Source organism: Platalea leucorodia (assembly GCF_965183815.1).
Source record: "Platalea leucorodia genome assembly, chromosome: 2".
Classification (NCBI taxonomy): Eukaryota; Metazoa; Chordata; class Aves; order Pelecaniformes; family Threskiornithidae; genus Platalea; species Platalea leucorodia.
In genome coordinates this window covers 87,595,714-87,610,272 of record NC_138824.1, presented here as the reverse complement: position 1 = coordinate 87,610,272, position 14,559 = coordinate 87,595,714, and the positions used below count along the sequence as shown (strand labels likewise).

General features: G+C 37.0%; 1 protein-coding gene across 1 annotated transcript in view; it reads right to left on the bottom strand.

Annotated features, from left to right (window-relative positions):
- Positions 1–14,559, bottom strand: part of POLA1 (DNA polymerase alpha 1, catalytic subunit) — a 207,578-nt gene that overhangs the window by 111,702 nt on the left and 81,317 nt on the right. The window contains exons 30-34 of the mRNA XM_082335968.1: positions 14,091–14,223; positions 12,361–12,492; positions 10,140–10,314; positions 2,540–2,721; positions 599–730 (exon numbers count right to left, since the gene is read on the bottom strand). Coding sequence (XP_082192094.1) covers positions 599–730; positions 2,540–2,721; positions 10,140–10,314; positions 12,361–12,492; positions 14,091–14,223 — 754 coding nt within the window. The remainder of the gene's footprint in view (positions 1–598; positions 731–2,539; positions 2,722–10,139; positions 10,315–12,360; positions 12,493–14,090; positions 14,224–14,559) is intronic.

Sequence of the window (14,559 nt, the reverse complement as noted above, 5' to 3'; positions counted from 1 at the left end):
TGGATTTCTTGCACTGCCCCCCAAAAAAGAGAATTATATCAAAGTAATTAACTACAACTCTTTAGCTCTCCCAATCATTATGAAGAAAGATTCATAGTATTTCCCTTCCTATTGTCTTTCAAAGAATTTTTACAGAGCTACATTCAGTTTTCCTTTCCACAGTATAACACAATATATATCAATTTGGGTTGGAGAAAGAGCATCAGATTTCAATTGCATGAGAAATTGATATCTGCGTATTTGTTAGGCTTCATAGATTTTTCTCAAAAGCATTAAGATAATCAACCGCATTTTTTTGTCTAAAAATCTGGAAAACAGAGAGCTACTACATCTGTAATAATGCTGACACACACAGTTACAAAAATTTAAATACATCTGACTATCTTGATTTGAGACTGAACTGAGAAAACAAACATTCTCAATTAGTATTTGAAATCATTAATTGATTGTTTTATTTTCATAAAGTTGGCTTTTGACATTGCATGTTATTACCTTGGACTATACAAAAGAACCCCAAAACGTAACATGACAGTCACTAAAAATTCAGCACCACTTAGAAAACTCATTTCATCTGGCACAATATTTTCTGAATACTTACATTATAGTATTTTCTGAGGTAGCGTCTAATATCCAACAGTAATTTGTTGTTCATTTGAACCACATAGTTGAAAGGAGGCTCTTCACATTCAGTCTTACTGCACCTTTGCAAGCTGGGTTCAATAAATCGCCCCTGAAAAAAAAGGGTAAAACCAGCATGCATCATTACAACAGATGATGGTAGCAGAAGTTATCACTGGAGTTTGGACATAATACATATTTTTTAAAAATAATAGTCTTAAAGGGCCTCTAATATCTAGGCCTTCTTTCTTCCCATCACAGTTGGCCACACCCATATAAAGACTTCTCTGATGTACAGTTTTCCCATTCTCTTCTTGATGAAAGGTCTTTTGGAGAACATGCTTCTTCACCTACTACAAAGTTAATGATTCAAAAAATGATGTTGAGTAAAAAAATTAATCTATGGACAAATCCCACTCCCCCGTCTCCTCCAAACAACACAGGTTTGTTATTTTATCAGGGACATCAAAGTTCTGCCCAAGCCCACTGATCAGAACATTGAAATCAACCTTATAGATACCAACTTATGAAATTACCAACAGGGCTGTAGAGACAAACCTCATTAAACACGAATGACATGATTATATTTTATATTCTCCAAGTGCAAAGAATAGCTCTTACAGTTTTACACCATCTTATTCCCCTTACTTTCAAAACCTTCTGAACACCTGACATTAAAATTTCAGAACCTGGAAGTGATGCGTAAACAGCTGGAATTAAGTGGAATTCTCATTAAAATAAGAACAACCTGGTAGGCTGGACAGTTACACAACTTTTAGAAAACCTTCTTTCAAGGTAAGACTTAGCTTTTGTGAGCCATCTTGGCTAAACCCCCACCCACAACATTAAATAATTCCAGGTGGAAGAAAGGGGGGTGGTGGTGGTTTGGTTTAGGGGTTTCTTTTGTTGTTTGGTGGGTTTTGGGTCGGGGGTTTTTTGTTTTTTGTTTTTGTTTGGTTTGTTGTTGTTGTTTTGTTTTTTTTTTTTTTTTAAACAGAGTTTGACAACCACTTTTCTCCAGTTAGCCCATCTGCAAGTTGTCAAGCCTACATGCAATTAACTATCTTATTTACAGCTGTAATGAACAAAAGTCAAGGATTCACAAAGTATCACTCAATTTGTGTGTCTTTTCCTCTTACTTGTTTCCAAAGACTGCTTTATTTTGATTCAAAAAAAATGCAAAACATCTGCTGTTTGTCCAAATTAACTTAAAATAATTACTTTTAATTTAGATAAAAGATTTATTTGCTTTCAGTTTCAAGGTTTTCACTACTCTGAAGCTTGCTAATTTGCCAATGACTAATACATACATAACATCGCTGTAGAGTTAAATACTTGGCCCTGTTTCAAGTTGTGATCCAAGGTCAGAGATACATTTCTTGGCAGAACTTCTCAACAAGAATGTACCCCTATGACTTTTTATGTTCAATACACAAAGACAGAATGAAAGATAACACAGAAAAACCTTACTGGTAAGAAAGGAGGTGGGATGTAGCAAGATAAACATGAGTTTCGAAAACACTTTGTTCCAATTAATATGACTTAGGATAAGAAATTGCCATTGCTATATGAAAGTTTCATTAAATAGAGAACTGAAAGTTACTAAGGTGTTAAGATAAGGATTCCTTAAAAAGTTACAGCAACAATCATTCACGACTGTGGGCAAACAAATTAATGAAGCCAGATAATCTCACATGTTCTGCTAGACGACACAGCTGAAATTCAAAAAGTGGGAAAAATATTTCAGCACTATCCTATCAGCAAATTTCTGTTCCAAAGCTATAAATAGCGGGACTCAAACAATATGGTATCTTCTCCTACATCACATGAATCCTATCTGAAAAGCTGCTCTCGCTACAAGTATTTTTCTCCCTCACCGATGAACATAAATGAAACAGGAAAAAAAAAAAAACCAACTAACCGAACCATCAAAGACATTGTCATAAATATTTTCTGTTCCGCATTTGAGGCAGCAAAACTTGAACCTTTCACAATCCCTATATTTCTCCTCATCAGTGAGCTGAGCTGGGCCACCAACCAAGGCATCATTCTCCTCATCTTTATGGTAATGGCGATGGACTCTGAATTGGGAGGGATCCAGTCCTATTAATAAGAAACAAAAATTTCAAAAGACTAAGAGGTCAACCATGCAAGTAGGCTCATTTTTCATATGCTTGGTGAAGCAGATTCAAAAGAAAGTTACAAAATGTAAATTCAGAAGCTGAAAATCTCTCCTTAGCAAAACTTCCTCTATAAAACATAAATACATTTTACAATTTTTAACCACGAATAAAGGTTCATGAAACATGAAGAAATCTTCTTACTTATCTTCTTACGCAAGATTGCTTTATAAATAAAACAAGCACACTGCATTATCATGGGAGTATGCAACAGAACATTTTGTTTCTGAGGAAACCATTCCTAACGGATGGCTTTATTGTTATTTTCTTCTTAAGTTACATTGAAAATATTTCAATAAAAATGTGCATCGTTATTAAGAAACAGTCTTTAAATCAAAATGGCACCATTAAAACTGAAAACAGAGAATAAAAACCCCATTAAAGAAACGCGGGTGCACTGCTATTACCAACTCCTTCAAGTCCGTATACAACTGCCAACTCTGATTTCAATGCAGTGGTCGATTTCATTTTGGCTCAGTGGTTAACAGCATGTAGGTTTCAATCTAATGCAGTGGTTAAAATTCAGCAGCAGCATTTAAAACGGCAGTGCTGGAGACAAAATGCTTTATTTTTGATTGCCAGAACTCAAGATTTTAAACAAATAAATACACAAAAGAGATCCTAAAAATACTGATTCAACCACAAATAAGTAAATAAGCAAGCAAGCACGAAGTTCACTGCCCTAGGAATAAGACTGCCAAAGTAAACTTAATAAAAATCCACAGGTTTTGTCATCCTTTGTCATGTGCAACCTTTTAAAAGTCCATGTATCCCATTTACAGGTTTTTTGTTAACTCTAGCAAACAGCACATGCTAGAAAAAAAATTCGTCGAATGAGCATGTAAAAGAAAACATTCAGAAAACTATGGCTTACTTCATTATTAAGAAGAAAAGATCAAAGAGAAGTACTTTAAAAAATATTTTTAAGAGACTAATGAAGCCAAGTAACAGATTTCCATGTATTAACCCATATCTTGGGTAAATTTCAATAACAAATGTAATAAATACTACAGAAGCAGCAAGAAGGATTACAAATAGAAAATGAAGTAGATTTTACAGTTCTTCTTAACCTTACTATACAGTACCGGGAGACTTAAAGACAATGTTTGGGAACAATATTCAGTTAAACTAGATAAGTATTACTGCACATATAAACCAGTCGTGTTATACATGCAGATATAGATTGTCTTTAATGTCTGACTTTACTATCGCTGTTCTGAATTTCTATTCTGCAATCATAAAACAAATTGAAGGTCAAGGAAAAATTCCATTGCCAAATAAGTTTATTTGGCTCTTGACAGAACAGGGGTTTCACTAAAATTTAATCAATCTTCCCAATTTTAAATTTATCAAAAGAAACAAATGTCAATGCATAAAGGTAACAATTCGCCTCCAAGAGGTTCTTAAACTTTTAATACAGTTCTCTACTATTCATTAAAAGGAAGAGCAAACAAAACAAAAAACATTGCTAATAGATTATTTTACACTCTAATACATATGGTACCCCCCAAAAAAGACTGTGGGGTTTTGTTTGGGTTGGTTTGGGTTTTTTTTTTTTGTTTGGTTTTTTTTGTTGTTGTTTGTTTGTTTGTTTTTTTAAGGGTTGGTAATATATTTGCTGTTTTAGAAAACAAAGAATATGTTCTGCAACACACAGGGAGCAGATAAAAGGTTTAGAAAGGGGACTTGAGTTTAGTATTAAGATTTTGCAAAAAATCAACTAAGTATGCAGTACGTTGGATCTAAGGTAGTAATGGTGAATACAAACAAAAATTCTCAGTTTACTCCGAGTTCAGAAGTGGAATGAAAACACATCGTGGCAACTTTCCCATACAGATGCCATTAAAGTTTAGCTACAAATCCATCTTTGGTTGTTTCCCAAAAGGCAAATATAGAGCAAAGTAGTTCACTAAATAAAAAGATAAAAGGAGATAAATTCTGGTCTTCAGATAACTGCAGTTTTCCAATATTCAGTCAAAACCAATGACAGCAAATACGCATCTGGACATTTGGTAATAATTTAACAGAAAAAAAAATGTTTTTCATTGGAAGAATTTAAATCACACCTGTCTCTCAACATTCTTAGCTGTTTTGCTGCAGAAAACAACAGGAAAAATATTGTGATGATTCAAGTGTACGTCTAACTTTTGCTGTGCAAACAGCCCCAGTGAAATCAAAGGGACTACAAATCAGGCTTTTAAAGAACATGCCTACCTTAATTATCTTGTGGAATTGGGACCTACTTTATCTATTATCTCCTTTCAGGAATAGTTAGTTGGTTCAATTAATCCATTTCAGCACACTAACTGGTATCCTCTCGGACCAGGTCACATTGGTCATATTACTCTACTTGGTAAATAAAACAGGGACTATCCGATGGGTAGGGGAAAAATAATATCTGGTTTTGGTAATTTTTAAATGACTAGGATGAGACTAATCAGTGAACTTCTCTGAACTCTTCTTTTTCTTTCCATGACATCAAGAAAAATCAAAGGGACTTTGACTTACTCTGACACGAAAATCTTCAGGGCTACCATTAAATTACCTGCACCACAGGTAAGCTTTCCAACCTCACCAAAAGTGCAAGGTTGCATGCATGACAAAGAAATGTAACATTAAAAATATGCTGATGAACCTAGCGTGACAAAAGTAAATAATAAAAGTAAGTTCCAGGACTTGCTCCCGTATTATTTAATAGAGTTATTAAAACACTTGCTAACTAGCCAGCAAAAGAGGCCACTCAAGAAACTGAAAAAAGGTCAAATAAATTTTACTAATCGTAGTATTTTAAAAATAACATTTCTGCAGATCTTTTTTCACGTGTCTTTCCACGCACACTCCTTTGCCGGTGCCCGCACCCTCCCCAGGGAACAGAAGCGCCGCAAGGCGGGAGCGTCCCTCAGCCTCAGCCGCCGGGCAGGCGTTGGGCAGGGCGGCGGCCCGTTTCCCCGCAGACGTCTGAACAAAGCCCGAGGGCTTTTCCCTGGATTTCGTCTTTCAACCGCAGGTTAATCGGGAAGGACGGAAAGTTTCCCCGCCTGTACCTTTGCCCGTTAGACATTTTGTGAGAGGCAGGGAAACGGCATCCGGTGCTGCCACCTCGAGGCGACGGCCGCGCATTTCAGTCAGGGCGACGCGGCGGGGCCGGGGCCGGGGCCGCCCGCCCTCTGAATGCGGCCCTGGGCGGCCGAGGCCTCTGCCCTTGGGAAACGCACGCTTTTCTTTATTTTTCTCAAAGAGCTCCTCCTGCGCTGCAAAGGTAGCGTGCCTTCTGCGTGGGGCCCTGACGACGGCCGCTGGCGCGCTCGCAACACGCAGCATGCTTTAGCAGCTCTAAGCAGGTCTACAGCGTCTCAAAACAACCCTAGCTAGACCACAAACAGCAAAATTCATGCGCTTTGGGGTTTATTACTGTATTGTCATGAAGTTTCGTCACTGCTTTAATCTTAATTTCCATCATTTTCCTCTCGCTTTGCTCCCTAATGTCAGAAAACCAATAAAAAAAAAAAAAGACAGAGCCTGATGCAATTCCTGCGTGCCTCAAGGAGAGCGCGACTGTCCCGGTTTGTCGGGAGAGCCAGCCCGAGTAGCTGCTAAATACTGTATTAAAGGCACCTAGCAAATGATTCTCTATGAAGAAGAAAAAAAAAAAGACAGTATCTTTAAGGTGGTGGTGGGTTTCCTTACAAGGAGCAGCTAACACGCAGACACGGCGTGGAAGGAGGAACCGGTACTGGGAAGTACTCTTAGTGACAAGCTTCGTCAGGACCCAGTAATGACTCCCTAAAATTAGATAGCTTTCCTAAGAAATTCCCAAACGTCAAGCCATCTGCAGAGCACCAATGTGCACATCCACCTGCAAGGTAGCAGCACACGCTGCTTTCAGAAGGCCACGACACAGTCTAGGACAGTCAGCAACTTCCATAATTTATAGAAAATGATGTTACACAGTAGCAGCTACAAAAATCCCATGGTTAAATGACTCTGCTTAGATAGATGTTTAGATACTTTCGACAACATAGAAATAAGATGTGAATTTTCTTTGAGACAAGGAGCAGTATTTATGTATCAACCAAAAAAACTTACTTTAAATACGTTAAGAGAATTGTTCAGCCAATACAGTTCTTTTCCTGTAAAAGCTATAGGTATCTTCAGGATGAAGTAAGGTCTCCAAGCATTTAAGATCAGATGCCTTGAATGATATTACTGATCAGATTGCACACTTTACTTAGTTTCAGAAACCCTGACAATCCTCATCTTGTCACTGCTTTTCCTCAAGAACGTCAAGAAAAAGAGACTGAATGCAGGAGTATGCCCATGAGGTTCTCGTTTTTAGGAACAATGAATTGCCATCTCTCAAAGGCTAGGCAGACCTCCTACAGTGTCCGAAAACAAAAGGCAATTTTCAGCTTGATTCCATAGTGAATAAATATGGTATTTAAGGAGTTCTCTGCAATTTTTAGGTGTGGTTATTTGCTTTTGTTCTTCAGCATCTAAAATAGCTTAAAATAACTTGCGTTGAGCACAGACAGAACAAAGAACTTTTCATAATTTTGATATGAGCCAAGCTTCTCTAAGCAAAGCTCAATTTTATCTACTCGGACTAACGCGGTGACATGTCAATGAAACATTCACCTTGTAAAGAGATTCTGTTAAATATGAAACAGAGATATTTTTTCTACAACCGTTCTCCCCATACAGACACATACCCTACGTAACACAATAAATCAGACCAGGCGGAGGAAGACATACACAATGAGAAAGCAACCAAGTTTTGGTCCACAGATATGACACTTTGATATCCTCCAGAACACCAGCTTTCTTCTTCAGAACAGAAAAATAGGCTCTTTTGCAACAAGACAGGAAAACCAACAAGAATTTGGATGTGTAACATATTAAGCAAGAAAGCCCAACTTAGCAACACAGAACAGTAAACAGTGTTCATGTTTGCTTATTTTAGCAAGCTGGGCTTAAGTATCTTGTACACCTTTGTGTCTTGCAAACTATGGTCAATTTCTTCGAAACAAAACCACTTGACTACCCCTCCAGTACTGTTGAAAAAAAGCTGTAAGATAACTTCAGCTTGCAACGATTTATATACAACTCTGATGAAGTGCTGTATATAAAGTCCTAAGTAGAGCAGAAGTTTCGAAAGAGACCTGACTTTACCCCCAAGCTCCATTTAAGCATTCCAAGAAAACAAAGCTGGAGAAGGAGATAACATTTTTACAGCACAGCAAGGTCAAACTGAACACATTTCAGATCTAAGATTGTAATAGATACATACAGGTTTTCAGACTGACAATTGTGGACTATTAATAAACTCTCAGCTGCATGATGCTATTATAGACCATAAAAGAAATTTTCATCTTGAACGTACTATAGTGCAAAAAGCAGCATAGGCATTTGCAAACAGTAGATGCTATCAAGTGGCACACAGTTCGTAAGATCTGGGCACTTAATTTAGGTGCCTGAAGGGAGCCAGTCTTTTCTGAAAATCCAACCTGTTGTGAATAAGGAACAATGCTGAATTTGAGCTTAACTCTAGAAGACTAACAATCTTTGCCAAATAAAATAAATTAGTTTCAGAAATCTCTCCTTTTACCTAAATGAAGTACAAGTTTACCACCTATTTTAAACGGCTTCAACCTAACCAAGAGTGCTTGACCTTTTCAGTCAGGCATACCACATAGTCCACTCTGTCATCACGGGAAAGTTGTATACCAAGGCCCTGCCACAAAAACAGAACGATTTGTATGGTCAGCCTGCGTCTGTGAAGCAGAGCTGACACCTCCTCGAAGCACGAGAACTGTTGACGACACACCACGACATCAAATACCTCCAAGAAATACCCCTGCAGCCTCCCAGAAAAAACAAAATTCCTGTCTCTCTCTCTCTCTCTTTTTTTTTTTTTTTTTTTTACAGACAACTTGAAATGGAGATGGAAAAAGTTACATGTTTTACAGACTGTCTTGGGAGATGACAATCTTCCATGGCTATCACCCTTCTTGAGAAGCAACAATAGGAACTTGCACACATTTTAAGCGCAAACTGCAAGCTCACCATGAGCAGAACCCAGAAAGGAATCTACAGAGGTGCGGTGTCCCAGGTGAACGGTCCTGAAAGCAACACGCTGCCAGGTGGTTTTAAGTGACCAAATCCTGGACCTTGGCCATTACCTAAACACAAAATGCTGAGGACTAACTCTTGCTTTCAACGTTCCAAAATTCTGAACAAAATCATTTCTGCAGGTCTGAACTTCCTGTAGACATGGGCATAGCGTCAAACAGGAGATTATTAAACCGACACAGTGCAACTCTCCAAACAAGTTTTCTTGTGGGAGAGGACAATCTTGTCAAGAACTCAGCAGTGAGCAAGATTAGCAACTTTTTCCGTGTCCTTGAGTAACAGTTTTAAAAATAGTGAACTAGATGTGGGATACAAATCACAAAATTTCTGTTTATCAAGGAGATCAATCATGTCTGTCGGTGAATCACTTTTAGAGAGGAAACAAAACGAAAAGGATTACACACACAGCATTGTATTTTCACGGAAAGAGACCTGACAGAACTGTCAACAATTTTTCAACACCTATACTTCTTTCCAGGTAAGAAGCCTAGGGAATGGAGAAGACAGAGGCAATCAGAGTTGGGCAGAAAAATCTCTAATTCTAATTCCTTTGACACCCTCTTAAGAGGAAAAACAGCTCTTAACAAGAGCAATTCCCTGTTGCTCATTTAAATAAAAACTGGTGATTCTGTGGGTCACTAGCATTAGTCACATTTTTTTATAGCACCTTTTTTTTTTGGCCACTACATTTCTCCATACAGAGCAGGCAAGACTGTTACTAAGGTTTTATGTTTCTATTATCCACTAGGTCAGTTCTAGCACATAAAAGTCTTCACTTACACCCCACTAAAAATTTGTATTCTTTCATTGTAACGATAACTGCTTTCTCCCTGGGAAGATGCTAGAGATGCTAGTGTTTCTCTCTGAAAAATGCTAGTTCTGGATGCACGCTCCAGAACTACAATAGTAACCTAAGAAAATCTCGAAGGCATGCAATAGTACTGTCACTTATAAACAGTAAATTTTTGCAACTCTGAACACGGATTATAAGATTAAGTTCATGTTAACGAGCGCCTTCTGAAAAATGGTATTCTGCAAAAGTCATAGAAACACACTTAAAATCCAAGCTGCTTCCTATAGACTGTGTAACACAAGCTATTGTTCATTGTAAAAAGACTGATTTGGGGAAGCATTTCTGTTAAGAAACATACATTAAAACTTCTCACTTTGTCTCTTGTAATTCTTGAAATAAACTGAATTTAGAATACTTACCTAACCACGTTGCAATAAGAACAGAATCAATTCCCTCTATGGGCTCACATATTCTAGCAACTACTGGATGTATTTGCTGTGACAGGTAGTACTGAGTATCAATACTAAGATTGTCGTGCTTTTGCAACTGTTCTGGAGCATATGCTCGCTGGCTGGCACTGAGATCCGATCCATCCTAAGACAGGAGACACATATGAAACAAAGTGTGAAAAAAGTAAAATCCACATTCAGTCTACACAAAGGATTATGCTTCAAATATTATGCATTATTTTAACGCAAAATTGTTACACAATCACTCTCTTTTGGTTGATTTATTATGCATCCAATACAAATCCAGCAGTAGTGAAAAAAAACCTGCATTGCTGATGCTGGCATCAACTAGCAAGTTCAAGAATGTAAATCCAGCTTGTATTATTGCAGCCTACACGTGCAAATCAGTAAGAGTAGACAGAGTAAACAGTCCCATCTGTCAATTCTGAAATGCACAATGAAAACACATTGTAACCATCAGCCCAGTTAAAAATACGCAGAGGGCATGCATTTTGGATTCACTTTGTACTAAACTAGCATTATCATTTTGCACAACAAGCAAATTCTAAGTCGTGGATATCAAAACTATATCTGTTTTGCTAGGAAATTTATATTATTCGATTCTATAAAGAAACAAATAGAATGAATGGTCAGAGAATGGACCATCGTTCATTGGCACGCAAATAAATGACAGAGGCAATAGTATTGATTTGAAAGAGCAAATTCTGAAATATTCGGAAATACTGAAAGAAACACATGGTGACATCTCAAGCCAAGAGAGAAACACCACTCAGAGGTTAGAGTGTACATTACATTCTTCTCCAACTTGAAAGAGGAAGATAAGGAGAAAATAATTCAATTTGGGAAGGCAATAATTAAATTGAAAACAGTATTCATGGAGGAAGTCAGTATCAACTCTAAGATGATGGTATTCTTCTGGAAAACATAACTCATTCAGTCCGTAGAATCGTATTCCCAGTCCACAATTGCACTAGGAAATTTTATTTTTAATGTATGTCAAAAATCTTAGAGCAGAACTTAAAGTAGTATTTTAGCAAGCATTCAGTAACAGAAGTAAACCTTAATGGGGATGGGGGCAGGGGGAGTACCACAGCTTATTTTTTGCTAAGTACAGTCTCTTTTTTGCCTTTTTTACAGCAAAATAAAACTAATGCATTCACATATGACACCTTCATTTTTCAGTTAAGCCAAGCTACTGGCTTCAATAGGGTCAGCAACCACGGACTGAAAACCCGTCACTAATAAAGACAGACTGCAAGCCATTGGTCCCTCCTACTCCTTTCAGACAACTTAGTATTCAGAACAAAATTAATTTAGGACTATTCAGCTCATCCAGCTGCTTTGCAAAAATAATTACAATGCAATTTCTTCAGCTCCCTTCATTCAACAAGTACATTCTTCTCTTGTATTGTGCCACTGCTCAGCCGTACCCATGGCCCAGCTCTCATAAGTCTTGACAGCTTCGTCACACCAGGCTAAGAACTTTCAATTAAATAAAAAACAGTATCTGTCAGTTTTTAACGATGAAGGAGCTGAAATAGTGCTCCACTGTAGAAGTCACATTGCCAAGTCCATCAGTTTGGCATAAGAGATTCCTTGGTCCATCTAATCCAACCCACACTTTTGTTTTTTTAATAGCAAATCCAAAGTGGAGTATATATTTGTGAAATAATGATAAGCATTTATAGGATAAACACCTGAAAATGAAGTTTCTCAAATTCCCCAGTCTATCCCACAGAGGTACTGCCAGATCCAATGACTGTGAACTGAAAAGACAGAGGCTGAGACTGGAAATAACAGTGACACTGTTTAACCACCACCACCAATTAGCTTTCCAAGAATGACAGGTTCTTCACCACCAGAATTTTCTTCTCCTTAAAACAAAGACTAGGTATTTTCCTTAAAAATAAGTTTGAGTTCCAAACAGAAATTAGTTCAGGGCAATTTTATCAGCCACTATATGGAAACAGTCGGATGAGCTGAGCTGATCACAATGGTTCTTTCTGGCTCTATAAAACTAAATTTAGTCCAGAAAACCGACTATTTTAAAGTATAACATAATCTCACTACAAAGAAATGCCAAAACATTTTTTCCAGGACTTGAGTTGGTTTTCTTTGCCATCTCTCAAAACAATACCTAGTATTTAGCTATAAATAAAGACATTTTTACCTGACAAATGATATATGACACTGTGTCTCCTGCCTTCACCTTTCGGCCTCCTTGAGAGTTTATCCACATGGCAACATGCACATGTGGCAAGCTTTTTTTGTCAGGATAATCCTGTGGATCTTTTGTCAATGCCTAAGAGATCAAAGGAGGAAACAGAAACATAAGTATGAGAAAAGTATTTTACTTCAGTGATGGACAACTCAGAACTTTAAAAGACAAGATTACATAGTAACTATTCATTTAGTAGCTTCATCCATCTACTATTCACAAGTACATTACAACACAAAAAAAGATGAAAAAATTGTAATAAAGGTATTTTCCAGACATTAATGTCTAGGTACCAGTCCTTCATACTTCAAAAATGTTATTGTTAATAAAATGAGAGGACGCTTTTACAATTACTGTCTGAAAAATGCATTACATTAAAAGCACAACAGTTGAGAACAGTTACAGATATAATGCAATTGTTTTAAAATTAAACGAAATTGAAAACGAAAACATTACACAATATACAGAAGTACAGCCAGAGATTACCCTCTTAACCCTGCACCAGTTCAGGTCATAAAGTAAATCTGAATACGAAGTAGTTAAGTGTATTTAGCAAGCTCCGTAGCAAGAGGATACAACTGGATTTAAATACTTCCATGTATCTTATACTGCTGAGACTCCACAATGAGTTTTTTCTTTACATAAAATAAAATGCTACGTTTAAAATATTTATCGTCATCCCAATTCTTAGAAACAACTTATCCATTTGATTAATAGTCAAATAACTTTTTTTTTTTTTTTCCTGAAACAGTAAAACAGAGGAACATTCAGCATTTAAACTGAAAATTATTCCATATATATCCTTTACTGGGATACTAAGTACTGTTAGAATATTTGCATCGGAACAGTCTTTTTTTTTAAGTGAACCATAAAAATCACTGATTTCTCTAACACTCATATGACAACCTGAACACATTTCTTAACTGATTGATTAACACAGTCTTACAGAGCAGACAGATGTCCAGCTGGCAAAAGAAAGAGACTTTGGATGGAGCAAATTTGGGAAATCTCTTCTATTAGAAGCACGAGAGGGGCATGTAATAGCTAATTCATTAGTGAAACACCCCCCGGTGGTGCCGGGAGGGGGGAGGCTTTTGAAGATAAAAATACAGGTTTCATTGAGGATTCATAAAAATAAACTAAAACCACAATGCTGTTTGCTAAAGCTCCTGCAGATAAAGCAGAGTATTTTACTTCCTGCTGCAGGAAGGTCTTGAGTGAGATCTCAAAACGACTTATTAGCTTTCTTCTACGGAGCTTTGAAGGAAAATAAACTAACAATATGGGTTTTCCAGAAAACAGAACATTTGATTCTTTTCTATTACATTCTTTGGTTTATGTATTTTAAACCTGAAATCTAAAAAAAAAACAATTTAGGAGAAAACTTCTCCTGAAAGCATGAGCTATCATGTCATTGTCAAAAGTGCAGAATCAGTGGGGAAGATAGCAGGATGGGACAAGGCACAAAGTTGTTATTCTGAGGAAGCAAGACTGGCCTCCAGCCCCACAAGGTGTTTTTTCTCATATTGTAGGATCTCTGCAGTATGTTCCATGCTATTTAGTATCTAATAAAACTGGTATTTCACAGCATCATAAGGATTAAAAAGATTTTTATCAGCACTCAATATATTCAGGAACAGTAAAGTTCTTCTGAGACAGAAAAGAGCTGAGACATCATTTACCTTGTTTATTTCAAACTGATTTACTGGGATCTGGCCATTGACCACGTTTTCTCCAATTTCTACAAGCCGCCTTTGAATATTTTCCACGATTACATCTCGGGGCTGATCAGAAAGAATCTGACCTATTATATAGCTGTAAAAACAGTCCAGAAATGAAGAAAACCTTAAGACACACAAAGCAAAACCATTACAATAAACACAATCCTCTCTTCCCCTGGGCTACCTCTAGAAATTAAAGAGCCTGAGGATGAAGTCCGATGCAAAATTTATAGAAATTTGCCAGGATATTTCATGTTGTGTTTTATTTATTTACTTATTTTACTAAAAGCAAATTATTGTAAATAGTTCTAATGTTAAACAGTGATTTGGAATTGTTTAGTGTAACTGGTTTCTATTTTCTGCTCCCATTTCATTTTGCCATTTATTATTCCATAGCAGGTATCAAGATGGGGGAGAAGAGAACATATCA